At 42.5% G+C, this 15,124-nt stretch overlaps 2 protein-coding genes across 2 annotated transcripts; one reads left to right on the top strand and one right to left on the bottom strand.

Moving 5' to 3' along the window:
* Positions 1–221: 221 nt before the first annotated feature.
* Positions 222–7,040, bottom strand: LOC120564285 (homocysteine-responsive endoplasmic reticulum-resident ubiquitin-like domain member 2 protein). Its single transcript, XM_039809143.1, has 5 exons — positions 6,629–7,040; positions 5,073–5,150; positions 3,016–3,093; positions 1,630–1,838; positions 222–327 (listed from the first exon to the last, which is right to left on the bottom strand). The coding sequence occupies exons 1-5, from the start codon at positions 6,779–6,781 to the stop codon at positions 222–224; spliced, it is 624 nt and encodes a 207-aa protein (XP_039665077.1). The 5' UTR covers positions 6,782–7,040.
* A 2,371-nt stretch (positions 7,041–9,411) lies between these two features.
* Positions 9,412–14,616, top strand: pth1a (parathyroid hormone 1a). The gene is made up of 5 exons (XM_039809142.1): positions 9,412–9,455; positions 10,010–10,214; positions 13,551–13,559; positions 14,072–14,160; positions 14,315–14,616. The coding sequence occupies exons 1-5, from the start codon at positions 9,412–9,414 to the stop codon at positions 14,475–14,477; spliced, it is 510 nt and encodes a 169-aa protein (XP_039665076.1). The 3' UTR covers positions 14,478–14,616.
* The last annotated feature ends 508 nt before the right edge of the window (positions 14,617–15,124 follow it).

Below are 15,124 nucleotides of genomic sequence, written 5' to 3'. Positions count from 1 at the left end.
CGAATGGATTGTATAGGAAGGAGGGAAATGGATATATGGAAATGGATAGAAAGTAGGGTGGAATAGGGATATGGCATAGAAAATGGGGGGAAGGCAAGTGGTGGTGGGGGAATGAAGTGGATAAAGATGAAAGGTAGTGGGAAAGGAAGAACATAAATATAGAAAAAGAATATAAAATTTAAAAGTATATTAAAATGAAAACCTCACTCATTGCATGTGGGTCACTGTCTAGCCGGAACATGTTGGAGCCACAGTAATGCTTCTGAGGGCCGTACAGAGAGAATATGTGGAAAAAAGGCTGGTTGGGTCATCTGTGGTGCTCCAGGCCTGCAAGCAATGATAGAATGTTAATGTCTGTTCAACACTGAAACCTTTATACAGTGAAGTCTAAGAGACAGATTACATAGTAACAACAAAATATATCATATCCCCTTTTTATTTATACTCTATATTATATAGTTATATTAGAAGGGAGTGCAAAACTTTGTTTAACATAAATACAGGTATTAGTTTGAGTGCATGAGACATCTTAGGGGAAGGAGCTCAAAGAAGCATGTAACAACTTTTTGCTGGCGCTATACAAAAGTAGTGGCAGCGCTGGAAGGAAACTGCACTGGAAAACATGGAGCCTGTCTCGAATACCATGCTTTGTCGGTGTGACTTTTTTGCTGTGTTATCACCATTCATGTGAAGATAAGAACTTTACTGAACCCTCACGGTGGAAATTCACTTGTCACAAAAAAAACAATCAATGTAGAACTTCAGCTGCGGATCACCACTCAAACAGATTGTGGACTACAACATTAGTATTTTCACGGAAACAACATGGTTACAACAGCGATGTTCCCGATTGCGCCATTGAGCTAAAAGGGACGCTACATTCTCTGGTCTCATTCTCAAGAGAGACCTGATAAAACCTGTGGCCACCTACAGGGGACTAATTCCAAAAGTCAAATATAATTTGAATAGTAAAAAAAAAACAAAAAAAACAATACTATATTAATGCTGAAATTAGTATTGAATGTTTCTTTTTTTATAAAAAGGTGTTGGCTGACATTAGCAACTCTCGCCCTTCTCACTTTGGCCTAACGTTATCCGCATGTGAAAACAAAATGCTTTTGTAATGTCATGTCTGGAGAACAATAAGTTAGCGGGAGTGAGCAACACAAGGCAGTGTGAGATCTTCGGGCACAGAGCTAACATTACAGTAGAGAGACCGATTGACATTAGTAGAGAGGAAGGGACAGGCTGCGGCTGGGAATCTAAAGAAGGATGGAAGTACTGTTTTAACATGAATTTAAACTTGACTTCCACCAAATGAAAATGCTTACGTTATCATTAGCTTGTTCTGGTTTCTTAACTGCGTCGCGAGTTCTAGGGAGCTGGGAGCTTCTTGGAGACAGCTAATGCTAACCTTAGCTGCCCTTCAGCTGTCAGTCCACCACGACTTCACACATTAACTTCTGTATTCTCAGTAACATGACAATCTGCAAGCAACAGGTTGCTTATAAACCACTAAAGGAAAAGGAAAAAAATATCCTAAACACATCCGTACTGCTAAAATTTGATGTGTGGTGATGCTAATGAATTAAATCAAATAAAAACATAATTTCTTGCATTATGACCTACATTCCAGCAGCAGACCATGAAGGAGTTCCTGGTGGAGAGGATGGGGTATGCGTGTGAGCTGGAGCAGCAGCTGAAGAGGGCTGTCTCCTCTGTCTCAGCTTCGGTGTGCTGGAACTCTGGACTGTGGAGGAGGGGCTGCCGGGACTGGGTGAAGCAGAGGATGCCATGGTCCTCGGACTTGAGGGCCGTGGCTGTTCGGTCTCTTTTGTCTGCAAAGGCAAGAACAGTTTGTTTAAAAATTTGAGCAATATCTGTCACCCAGCACTACAGCAAATCCAGAGTTTTTACCAAATGGGTGTACTGCCCTCTGCCACAGTGAATAATGACTTTCGTCCCATAGCTTTGACTTCTATCGTAATGAAATGCCTTGAGAAATTTGTAGTGTCCCAGCTTAAGGCAGAGGTTGAGCCAGTGTTAGACATGTGGCAATTTGCCTATAAACATGAACGCGGTACTGAAGATGCCTATGGAGGATATATTTATTCATAATTAAAATTTAAAGTCCAAAGTGAAAATATTATTATTTTACTATTTTAATTTCATTTGACTTTTCCCATTTCAATTTAACATTTGTCTTTTCCCATTTTGATTTAACATTTGGAGGTGTGGCCCAAAGGCTGGTGGGAGGGTCTGAAACAATAGCGGTGCAGAGGCACCTTATGGACAGCAGGGGGAGCTGACTGCTGGGAAACACAGTTGAGGAGCATTTGGCTGCAGCTTCGCTACCAGGCTGGCTTGGCCTCTTGTTTCACTTTAGATGATAGAAACTGATGATGTAGGTCACACAAACAACATTTCATGCAACAACAGTGAAGTTTTCATGTAGTTACTGTAATTGGGCCTGTGTACTTTTTCGTTCATTTGATTTCCAATTTTGAAACAATATCCAAATTTGAAAAATGGGTCATTTTAAACATTGTTAATATTGAGGACAATGTGTTCGAACGGAAAATAAGCCATATTTCAGGAAATAAACTTGTCCATGATTCTATTGAGAAACTTCCAGCTGACAGCGGGGTCTGTGAGCATCACTAGCCGGCCAGCGAGCAAGCGATCCCGGCCGCCACCAGCTGCCTGTCACGTCAGACTGGAGCTTCGGATTCTATTGAGAGACTTCCAGCTGACAGCGGGGTCTGTGAGCAATACTGGCCGGCCGGACAGCAAGTGATCCTGGCCGCCACCAGCTGGCTGTCACGTCAGACTGGAGCTTCTCGAGGAGAAAATGTGCAATTGGCCATCAATTTTTGTAAAACTGCCCATATTCAAACTCTATTATTTATAAAAAAAACAGTTGGAATTAATATATTTAACAGCTGACATTGATCTGGATTAAAACATGGCCTAGGTTCTGTGGAAAGTTGAATATGAGTAAACATCATCTCTCACCTTAGGTCTAGCTCCAAGGGGTTCTTGGGATGGAATCCTAAAAGCACACACCAGGTGCAGTGTGGGAATGGAGTCAGTCTGAGAGAGTGGAGATACATGCCAGATTAGAAAAGCTGCATGGTAAAACACACTGATACATTCAATCCTTTACATTCAACAGAATTAAACCTGTCAGTATGAAAAGACAACAGAGCAAGGTGGTGAAGAAAGGAGGGACTGTGTGTCCTTCATTCACCAGACAACAATAAATTCCAGATCAGGATGTTTTTGCAGTTTATCTCAACTAGTGCGGTGCCGGTTCAAAACGTGTCTGTTGGAAACAGGTTGATTGCTTGGCCTCCTGTATTGCTGCTTCCAGCTTTCTCCAGAACCACTGTACCCTGAAATAACTTACAGAAGGCCCCCAAAGCAACTGATATTCAACCCAACTATATACTACTAACTTACTTTGTAATACTTCGGAGGAAAACATTGTACTACTAGAGAGAAATGTAATCAGTGACATTTCACGTTGCAGATACAGATTTTACTACTATTCCACATTATATTAGAGTTGAAACTGCCACCTTGAGCAGACATGAAGAAACTTTAAGTACATTGTGCTGACGATGCCTCTTTAACTTTTCACTTTAGGTATGCAGGACTTGTACTGAGCGGTATTAATAGTTTTACTATTAACAGTTTTACTTGCTCAAAAAAATTAAAATGTTTTGAGTAGTTCTTCTGCCAATGCCAACATTCTCAGTTAGAGAAAGGGTGAAAAATAAAGCAAGACACAAGTTTGCCTGGGGCCCCCAAATCATTATGTTGAACATTTCAGTTAACCTAGTCTTGCCAGAACTGCTGTGAGGAGACCTCAAGGAAGACCCAGGACTAGGTGGAGAGAATATATCTCCACCTTGGCCTGGGAACGCCTCGGGATCTCCCAGTCAGAGCTGGTTAATGTGACTTGGGAAAGGAAAGTTTGGGGTCCCCCGTTGGAGCTGCTGCCCCCGCAACCCCACCTCAGATAAGCGGATAAAGATGGATGGATGGATAGTCTCGCCAAAACTAATAATTTTGTTATTTTAGTCAAAATGATTTCACATAAGATTGTATCAGATATATCTTATCATTATCTGATGAAAAACACAGGTGTCTACCCGACAGCGCTATCCTCACTTCACATTTCAACAATCCTGCTGTTATTACAGACACATAAACCATATAACAACATACACTCTCAACTGTCCTGCTATTAGTACATACATGTAAAGTAACCACATACACTCAACTGTCCGGCCGTTATTACAGACATGTAAACCAAGCACAGACACTCAACTGCTGTTACAGAGCTGTGAAGTAATCACAGAAATTTGTGTCTCATTAATGGACTTATGATGGCACGTCATGTACCACCCATCTGGGTCGTTCGACAGCCAATTCACAAAAATATGTGATAATCAACCACCCGAATTAGGCCAAGTACAAAGACGGACTCAGCCGCCGCTGGCGACAATGTACACACATCACAGCCCTTCTGAAACACAAAACCCCACTTGTCTGTCCATGAGGGCTGACATGCCCGAACATTTACTTTAGCTTTCTTAGCTAGCGGGCCTGCCACATGCGAGTCACATGTGACACCTAGTGGTAAAACTCCCAGTGTCTGGCTTATGATCAAACCGGTGAGAAAATGTTTACACAAGCCAAAGCTTAATGTAGATCCTGTTGTGGCTATTTATTATAAAAAAGGTTGGTGAGAGAAAAGTAGGCTAGATTGAACCTCTCTCGCCAATTTACCGCCAGTATAAAAGTCATATAATCAACTTTTGATGTTCACAAATTTCCGTTTTTTCAGGAAGTACGTGTATAACTTCACTGACATAAGGGTCTAAGAAAATCTAGTCTAATTTTATTTATATAGCTCAATATTACAAAACAACAACTTGCCTCAAGGGCCTCTGTCCTTAGACCCTCGACTTGAATAAGAGCCTGCCAAAAATACCATGCCAAAGTAATGATTGTAAGCACAGCCATGTGTACTTGCAAACAGACAAACATATTGTCACACATACTTGTCTGAAGAGCTCTTTGATGTGCAGATGATCGGGCAGCAGTTTACCAGCATAGATGAGTCTCTGGTCACTCACAGTCTACAGAAAACAAGTAGGTTTCAGGTCATTAAAACATTTGGGATAAAGTAACTTTGACTAACAAATTATATCTTGGCTAGATTTGTAGTAGTTAATCAAACCGATATTTGGAACAGATATGCATTCAAAGTAAAAATGAAAATCTTTTAGTTAAAATTAACATTTTTGAATAGTACAAACTCCAACACATAAAATTTTGTTTAAATGCTTTAAGCAATTACTTAATAAAACTGAAAACGTAAACATTATACACAACAAAAATAGCTTCCTGAGCTTCAATCAGTTTCTTTGCAGGTGTTGCATACTGCTTACAGAGCTGTAGTGGAGCCAAAGTAGCACACTTTATAGTTAATTAACTTTATTTATTATCAGGCTAATAAAACACAGATACAAATGATCTGCAAATTGCCAAATATTGGTCATGATAAAGGGCAAGGAACCTATTGTTTTTGAAAGGATTATTATTATTATTATTATTATTATTAGGAGCCAGGCAGATTTATAATTGTCTCAATTATGTTTGCATGTTGGCCTAGGCTATTCTATTTTAACATTACCTGCATTGCAGATGAGCCAGGATTTAATCAGCCTAATACTGGTGGCCCCGTCTCAGCTAAAACCCATGGCTAATTTTCCCAAGAAATTACAGGCTTGATCAGAAATCATTAACTCTACTCTGCGACCTGGCTTGTCACTTGGATGAATATACTGTATTTTAATGCCTGGCCCTGCCTTATCTGTACACTTTGAATCAGCATCCCCTCTTTTCTACTCAGGCCTAGATCTATTCTCAACTGTCATCTCAGCAGCAGCCAGGATGGACACTGTGCCCTTCAAGCCTGCAATTTTCCAGGGAGGATGAAACTTGGCAGCCCTATATGCTTAAGATTTAAGTTACTTGGCTGACTGTCTTATTAAAATGTGTGCAGCTCATTCTGCCATTCATTATCATCATATATGTGTGACGTGTCACAATCCAAGCCTCACGTTTGGATTAACAAAGCCTAAAACGATTTGGTTATATAGCAGGCTCATTTCAAACACAGGTGCTTCACACATAAACGTTTAAGAACTAGCCTATATAATGTGAAGTCAACAGGTTATCACAAACTATTTGAACTCCAAGGACATAAATCTGTCGACATATTTAAAATAGATAACAAAAACTACTGTAACTATAGATAACAAAAACTACTGTAAGTGTAGACGTGGCTCTACAGTTATGACCTGCTTTTTCCTATAAATGATACCTGGTGGGGACAGTTTAACCTATAAAACGTTAACACTAATCCTTAAAAAGTTCGTAATACTTGTGCAGGTTTGTTGTGAGCGGTGTGTGAGCTGTTAACTGGCAGCCTTCTTGACTCAGTCAGCTGGCTAATGTCACGACATTCCAGAACACAGCGTTGAGCTGCCTGTCACACGAACACCTTCCGCTGAAATTTGCCAGTTAAGTTATCCGCTTTATAATAACTCACCGGTTTAGTTGTGAAAACAGTCGACAAATGCGTTTTAAGGTCCTTTACAGTCCAGTTCAGATAGACGTTTTTGACGGTTTGGTCCTCCTGAGCTTGGTTAGGCGTTTTTATAAAAATAGTAATCGTCTTTTGTTGAGAATCTCCCACATCCATTTTTGCTGTTTCCCTAGTTGTAGTTTCGTTATTAGGATGATATTGTTGGGCTACTCACTACAACTAGCTAGCTAGTCGTCAAAATAAGAGTGCTCCTGATACAATTTATCAGCAGATAAAAGAAAACGACGCAAACTGTCTTGTCGAAGAAGAAACTTGTGGGACTTGGCTGAATCTAGACTGATGTTTTTCTGCTGGCTGTCATACGGGACTTTTGTGAGGAGGAGGGTTGTTTCCAAACACGCTGTGGCCACTCCTGATTGGTTACCGTCCGCTCGTGCTCAGACGTGGAGGTCTGCCTCTCGTCTCCTGCCTGGAAGAACAAGCCGCCCTCACGTTCACTTCATCCAGGCGAGAGGCTGCCTTAAAAAAGAAAAGAAAAAACAAAACTTGGGCACTTTCAACCTCAAAACGGTATGCACCGTTTTGCAAAGATTTCCTGGTTGAATGATATGTTTCCTCGGAACGGTGTGAAATGGTGTGCAACTGCTTTGAGACGTTTTCTCTCGTTTGGTGGGTGTCTCTCGTTTATTGGTTGTGTCACCGGTGATACCCAATCAGCAGAGACGTGTAATTTCGTGGCAATAAAAAGGCAGAGCGCTTGCGCACACCACAGGGTGTTCAACGTACCCGTTCGCAAAATTACGAATCCCACTATGGCCACGCCAAGACCCGCCCTACGAAGCAGCTTGATTGGTTGGGGTTAGGCATTTGACCTCGAGTGGTTAAGGTTAGGGTTAGGGGATTGGTCAGGGGATAGGACCTGTACATGTAAGAATGGACGCCTGGCCAATAGTAGTGTGTGAATGCTATTGAAGGGCGGGTCTTGGCGTGGCCATAGTGGGAAAGAAATATCCTTACCCGTTCTCTTAATCCTGTATATATCTGTCTTAATCCATCCCGTTTCAGTTTAAAAAACCGTGTTGCTATGTTTTGTCTGGGCTGAACATGGCCCTGCTCTGCATTTTGAACTTGGACTAACTGCTCAGAAGACTTCTTTATCCATGTCACTCTTTATTCATCTCTTCCAAATAAAAAGTCATCTAACTCCATATTTTTTCTTTTTGTTTATCTGGAAGAATAAAACTCACTACCTTCGCAAATCTCAACTAGTCAGGGATTATGATAATGGGGGACTAATAGGGGAGGGTCATGTCTTTTTATTCTTTGTTGAGGGGAGGGTCACCCAAAAAAATTTGTCGTGGGGTCACCCAACTTTTGTATTCATGAAATATTTCAAAGTGGCATATTTTTCCATGTAGCTCTTAAGGTGTAGACACATTTAGCAGACAGCCGACCGTTGACAGAAAACCCCGTCGATATGATCGGTCGCGTCCCCGAGGTCCAAAACGCAAGAACAGACGAGACGAGACAAGACGTAATACATGTCTATAACACAAAACAACTAAATGGTGGTAAGTAATACATCAGATTTCATAAACTGCTTTAGTAAAAAAAATATTACCTGGCTGAAGATGGGAGCAGCAGGACGCAAAAAAAGAAAATTAGGCCTACTGTTGTCTGGACATCTTGCCGTGCCAACCTTGCAATAAAGGTTTCCTAAATGCCATGTATATAATTACTTACTAATTGATTGCGGGTTTTGTGTAGATTTGGACTTTTATAAGTTTTATTCCACTTTGTTTAAACGGCGAAGTCCATCCATCCATCCATCCATCTTCGTCCGCTTATCCGGTGTCGGGTCGCGGGGGGAGCAGCTCCAGCAGGGGACCCCAAACTTCCCTTTAAACGGCGAAGTATTACTGTAAAATACGGATATTTTTTCTCAACGTGTTTTAATGTTTTATGGTGTGACTGCGCTTCGTTTCTGCGTTTGGAGAGGCATATCAACAGACTGTAGGTCCAACACTGATTGTTCACTGTTACATTTTAGCTGAATTTAAGTGTCAGGGCTTTCCGCCACCATCTGTCTATGGCGTTCCAAGACAGCCATTTTCATTTCATAAGGGCGAATTGTTAAATCGTTACATCGTTACAATGTAATTTAAAATCTGCTAAAATAAAATAAACATATGTTTTGGAATATAATGTTCAACTTCAGCAGCTTTACCTGTAAGCTAAAACATACAATGACTGAGGAAGCCTAGTGACGAGTCCATAGCAACCAGTGTTGAATTTTATATTTCCCAGTGTCTTTTGCTGAATGGTCTCAATGTTTTATTGTTTTATTTCATGTGAATACTAGTTTACTAGATGAGGAACTTAGTATTTGAAGTAATGCAGTAATGCAGGAAGTGTGCATTAGGTTTCCATGCTTATTGTGTTTCTACAACAATGTTAGTGAATAAATCTACTGAAATGGCCACCACACCATAATAGAGGAGTGTGATGTGTAAGATGACAATGCAGAGGTTAACTCATGTATATCATGGCTGTAAAAAATCAAATTGCCTCTGTACAGCTTTGCTAAGTGCAAACTAGCACATAAGGGGAGGGTTATACCTCTTTTTCAAATAATTTTGGAGGGTCATGGAAAACTTATTACTGGTGAGGGGAGGGTCAAGTCTTTTTAGCCTAAAGGTCCCAAAACTCCTCCAGTGGCTCCTTAAATAAATAACAAACAGTCCCTAAAAGCTATGGAATTTGAATCAGTAATTGCAGTTCTCAGGATGACATGGTTAAAAGACTGCCTGTCCAAGCCTCATTCTATTTGGTACCACATTCCTAACAAAAATGTTAAAAAAGTTGGAGGTATCGAATTTCTACTCAAATGTGACTTTGAAGTGCCAAAAAATCCTGTAAAGCTATCTGATTTCCACAAACAAGTACTACTTTTTAGCAAAATTATGTTTACCCACAAGTTTTCTCCACACAACACAATTTTATGGAATACCAGTTTAGTGTTTAAACAAAAGAAAATTGGAGACTTCAACACGGGGTAAAATAGAAGTCACCTTTAAGATCTGTGTTTTTCCTTCTATCTCAAGTGTCCTGTTGCACCCAAATTCAAGGAAACGCACTTCAAAATTGCATGTGCAGTGCATGTGTTAGTGATTTTTTTCCATAAAAGACTTAATTTTGATGTTGATCCTTGTGTTTCTATTTTTTGCCCTCTAAGAGCTAGTTGCTATTGGGTTTATCCCTCGCGCATGCACAGTCGTGAAGATTTCTTTCGCACCCTAGTGCCCTGCACGGGCCTCTCTTACATCCACATTTACTGTATATTACAGCTGCGAGACCAGAGATCTGATCCCTATTTTTCTTCAGTGACAAGCAGTTTGAAGACTTCAAAGAACAGCGGTGTCTGCCCGTGTACCAACTGACGGACCAGCTACATCCTGCCACCCGAGCTGCGCGCCATGCCTCGGCCCCGTTTGCTGGGCTGGCACCCTACCGGCCGCCAGCAGTTCTGCGCCCGCTTACCGACGGAGGGACCGAAGCCGTAGACGATGGCAGCCAGCCGGACAGTCGGGTAACGTAAGGATACCACCAGCGGCGACACCCAGACATCCCGGAAGGGGACCTCTTTGGCAGGCACGAGTTCGCTGACTCAATCCCCCCGAAGACGATTCTCTTGCCGGCTCTCCCTCCTCCCGGTTGGGAGAACTGGAGCTCGAAACAGCAGACGATTACGGAGCCCCGCCACTTGGCTGTCTCTGTTCCAGAAGGGGAGCACTGCACCAGCGGCTTTTTCTCCTCGGCAGCGGGCGGGCTCCCTGCCCACCGCTAAGGGTTTTGTTCTCGACCTGTGTGAATGCTGAGTAGCATTCCCCGAACCCGGGAGACAGGCGACTCCGATGTCTCGCTATGCACCATTCACCAGGGCTCAAGGCAACACAGAAACAGAGTTCCTAGCGGTCCTGCAACTGCGGTAGGGCTTGGCTTCCATCCTGCCTCCGAATGCAAACTCACAACGCCATCTCCCCGAACCAGGTCCATGCTCGCTTCACTGACCGGTGACTGCGGCGCAGAACAACATTGCTCTGCTGTCTCCGCCATGACCGCTAAGCCTTGGCTGTCCCCCGGAGTTATATCAACATCCGGTTGCACATGTCACAGTGGAACATCTGCCTGAACAGATCACAACTCCCAGGCAATAGCAGACGTGTGCTCTTGGGCAGTCCCATTGCCCCTGGTGGGTTGTTTAGACCGCACCTTGGACAGCCATGAGCTGTAGGTAATGGAGGGGATGCAGAAACACACCTCCTGGACTTAGGCTTGGGCGTGGTAAAAACTATCATTATCTCAGATAACGGCTCTGACGCCTTGCACACATGTGGTGCTGCAGGCGGAGCCCGGTCACTCCCTCACTGTGTAAACAGAGGGAGCGTCCACTCAGAATATGCTACACAGTTACTCCTCACCCCCCAGCCATCTGAGCGGGATGGGGAGAGCTCTGACTCGATGACTGCCCCGCCATGCATCCCCAGCATAGTGGCGACCGGCAGCCGCCCTTTTTCGGTTATGCCCTACCATGGGCGGCGGAAAGGGCTCGGTGCTCTCTGTTCCTATGGCAACAGACAACACATGGATGGGCAGGGTTTTTATTCCCTGTGGACAGTTGCGTCACACATAACAGTGTACACAAACACTTCTCTCATCAGCTGGGGGGGCATGTGCGAATTGCAGGTTTTGGGGGAGAAGGTGACCAGATTCTCCACCTCCTCACATAAATTGCCTGGAGCTGTCCACGGTGCTGAAAGTGTTGAAACACTGTGGTTTTTTTCTCTATGAAGGCGCGAGGCTGGTCTAGTTTTTTCCCTGTCCCCCTGACTCCTCGTCTCCTGGCTCGCATTCAGGAAGAGAACCCAGTGGCCATTCTAGTGGCACTAGAACACACAAGCGCACCGTGTTTTCCGACTCGGGGGGACGTCATCATCATGACAGCTGACATATGGTACAGGGACACACTGTCGCAGCCGGACTGTGCAATCGCCCACCCTGCAAGTATAGGCCAACGGCTGTCGCCCTGGATGTTAAACGGGAGCGCTTGGGCAGGCTAGGGTGTCCCGTTGGCAATATTACAAATCTCACTATGGCCACGCCAAGACACGCCCTTCAATAGCATTTATTGGCCAGGCGTCCATGAGAACGCAAGGTAACGTAATCCCATTTGTTCAGGTCCTATCCCCTGACCAATCGGCTATCCTAACCTTAACTACTCGAGGTGAAATGCCTAACCCTGCTTTGTAGGGCGGGTCTCGTTTGTGTCCCGTTGCACTACTTAGGCAACAGCTCCACCCCGTGGTTAAATCGGGGATGTTGATCTGTAACAGCAGAGCCACTGTGTGAGCCAATATGCTGTATGTGAATACACAGATCTTAAGTCACAGAATGACTAGTGGACTTATTCATTCAGCGTGTTGCGCTTGACGGCAGTCCGCTTTCCAGCGCTGGTGTGTGGAGGAAGGCTCAGATACCACCTTGTGTCCTCTGCCTCTTGTGTTCCTACCCTCAGACACTGCTGGATAATGATTTGGCTAAGTTTTAAAGCGTATTTGGCGGCCTTTTTTCGTTGTACCACAAGACTGTGGAGAGAGATGGGTTTTTGCGCATCCCTTAGTGAAGCGCTGTTGAAGGGGATCAGATGACAGAGACCTGTTGTGCATTTTTCTAGCACCTTTAGGGGATTCGCAATTTTTCAGCTGTAAAATGTCCTGCCATTATACAATTTGTGTCCCCTGCTCTTCAAATAAATTAAGGAATTCTTGTAAAAAATATTTCTTTATGTAAATACGTATCGTGAGTGGAGCTGCTCAGTGGCCACCAGATCAGACGGTGGTTGTACCGGGCAGCTTCCAGGTATGAATGTGTAACTGTGTGAATGTGATCAGGGCGTTCCTGCAAAAGAGAGGCTGCCTCTCAGTGAACCTTCCCTAAATAAATAAAGGTTAAATAAAAAAAAATATTGTTACTGTGTTTTTAAACTTCAAAATATTTATCGTTATCAGCCGCAAAAATCCTGTATCACTAGACTCTAACGTTTAGATACCACAATGGATACAAGGGAAATATGTTGTGTGAAATGACCCTTTGCTTTTTCTTATTGATTTCAACAAATATATCTGAGTAAGTCATAATTCTTCAGATGTTCAGAGATTCCAAGTTGACAAAACATGCACACACCATTCATGACAACAGTGATGGCAACCGCATCACCCACTGACACAGTTCCTGAACTCCTACTTACTCTTTGATTCAGGATGTTTTCTTTGACGTCAGGTCATTGTAAAAGCTCTTTTTGGGGAGGCAAACTCATTACAACAATGTTAATTCTTGAGTAAAGTGCATATGTAACCAGGGAGATTCCCAAATGGGAGTCATAAATCCATCCAAATGTTAGCGCTATTGTTGTGAGGTATGCTGGGATTCAGACAAAAAGGTCACATCAGATGTAGACTAATAGATCTGGCCACTGATCTGAAGTAGGGAAAAAATAACCGAGTAGCATGCAAAATTGAAAATGTGGAGGGGAAAATCTGCACCAAGAAGTGTGTGGGGAAGGTTAATCTTAGAAACAAAACTTAGTAAAAAAATAAATAAATCATCCTATCACTTTATTAACAACTCATGTTTTAACATACATGTGATGATTCTACAATGTAGTGATACATGATACATAAAATGTCACCAGACATCAAATCCCTGTAGAAATTACTAGATGTAAAGGAATTACAGACATTCCTTTTAAAGGTTTGGAACTTTGGTTTATGTGCGTTTGTGCAAAGCCATTAGTTTGGTCTGGTATGACAGTAAAAGCCTGACGCTCAGAGGAGGTGTTGTGTCATTCCTGTCCTGCCCCCTCCAGGAGCTGGAGGTATGACATCAACAGCAATAATGAAGGCAGCTCATCAATGACTGGGCCCAGGGGCTATAAAAGGAAGTTGGGGAGCAGTGCTTATCATAACTAATAGGAGCTAACCACCAAACCAGACTGACTTCACTTTATATCCTGGTAACGTTTTATCAGACTGAGGAGAAGTGAGCACCAGAGGTATGTTCAGCTTGTTATAGTCTGAGATGTAGGCCAAACACACCCAAACTATAGTTTATTCTTTTATTTATTTTAGATAAGCCTAAATCAGCTTAGACTGACATTGTGATATATTTGAATGTGGAGCTTTCAATATAAAAATAAACAACTTACATTTTAATTAAAAATGTAATTTGGTCTCCAATAGGCTGCTCACTTATTTTAACTTAAGGCTAAAGGTTTGACATTCGAAATGCTGTTATTTATTTTGTTTCTTGCAAAATATTGAATGTTTTGAAAGCTTTTTAAATTTACGAGAAAACATGATTTTGAGGTTATTTCTTTTTAAATAACAGGTCAACATGCGCAATCTGGACTATAAACTCGTGTTCATTTCACTCTGCATTTTACACCTCTTCACGCTCTGTGAAGCGCGCCCCCTAAGGTAATTTCTCCCTCCTATCGACTCTTTCAGATCAATTAAGATCATTCACAAGTTAAATAGGCTACCTCATTTAGGCTATTTGCCCCTCTTAGCAGCACAGTCTGTTTTTACAATGTCAACTAAGGTAGTCTACATTTTATGATCCTATGTACAGAAAAAGGACGGTGAGTGAGGTGCAACTCATGCACAACCTTGGGGAGCTGAAGCAGGTGCAGGAGCGTCAGGTGTGGCTACAGATGAAGCTCCGGGGAATCCACACCGCCCCGGCGTGGGGCAGCAGTGGGGAGGCCGGCATGACACCGGAGGAGATCCAGTAGCCTATACGCTTTGAACTTATTGGAAAGCTCCTCTTCCTCCGCAGCGCTGTGGAGGTCTGGCAATGCAAGACTAGAAAGCTCGTGAAGTCAAAGCACTTATTTTGGTTGATTTTATTTGACTTTCGACAGTCGCAGCAACATTTCCAACACCCCTCTTACAGACTTTTAGGCTACTTTCTATTTTTTTTTTAAAAGGTTTTTAGATGACTGCATGTGTCCGTCTTTTATTAGAACGTGGCCATGCCTACTTTTAAAGTTTTGCATTTCCACTAGGCCTATATTTCTTTTTTATTTATGAAATTGATATTTATGAAACTGTCTGATAAACTGGCTTGACGAGGCAACGCTTTCGCGTTGTGTAGGCTATAGACCTTTTATTTAACAGGTGGTGGTGTAGGTAAATCACTCTCAAAGCTACTTACACTAGGCTACTTCATTAAACTGAAGGAGATAGAGTTGGACCATGTTGTTTATGATTTGGCAATGCCTGTATCAAAGGGCATTCATGTCTTCCATTTCAATTTAATTCAGTTTAAATGTAGTTTAAATGTAAATGAAATACTATACTATACTAGGCTATAATATTTTTATAGGCCGTTTTATTTTTATAATGTACGTGTCACAGTCTACGGTGTAATATGAATAAA

The sequence above is a fragment of the Perca fluviatilis genome, chromosome 8 (genome assembly GCF_010015445.1).
Source record: "Perca fluviatilis chromosome 8, GENO_Pfluv_1.0, whole genome shotgun sequence".
Lineage (NCBI taxonomy): Eukaryota > Metazoa > Chordata > Actinopteri > Perciformes > Percidae > Perca > Perca fluviatilis.
Note: the sequence above shows the minus strand (reverse complement) of the source record. Positions and strands in the feature narration are given on the sequence as shown.

Bases quoted from the DNA above. Each gene is read 5' to 3' on its own strand.
- LOC120564285 (XM_039809143.1), bottom strand. From the start codon at position 6,781: ATGGATGTGGGAGATTCTCAACAAAAGACGATTACTATTTTTATAAAA. The intron at 5,151-6,628 runs GTGAGTTATTAT...TGTTTTCTGTAG, and splicing joins CTGTTTTCACAACTAAACCG to ACTGTGAGTGACCAGAGACT. The intron at 1,839-3,015 runs GTGAGAGATGAT...TTGCCTTTGCAG, and splicing joins CCCTTGGAGCTAGACCTAAG to ACAAAAGAGACCGAACAGCC.
- pth1a (XM_039809142.1), top strand. From the start codon at position 9,412: ATGACATGGTTAAAAGACTGCCTGTCCAAGCCTCATTCTATTTG. The intron at 9,456-10,009 runs GTACCACATTCC...ATTTTTCTTCAG, and splicing joins TCCAAGCCTCATTCTATTTG to TGACAAGCAGTTTGAAGACT. The intron at 14,161-14,314 runs GTAATTTCTCCC...TCCTATGTACAG, and splicing joins TGTGAAGCGCGCCCCCTAAG to AAAAAGGACGGTGAGTGAGG.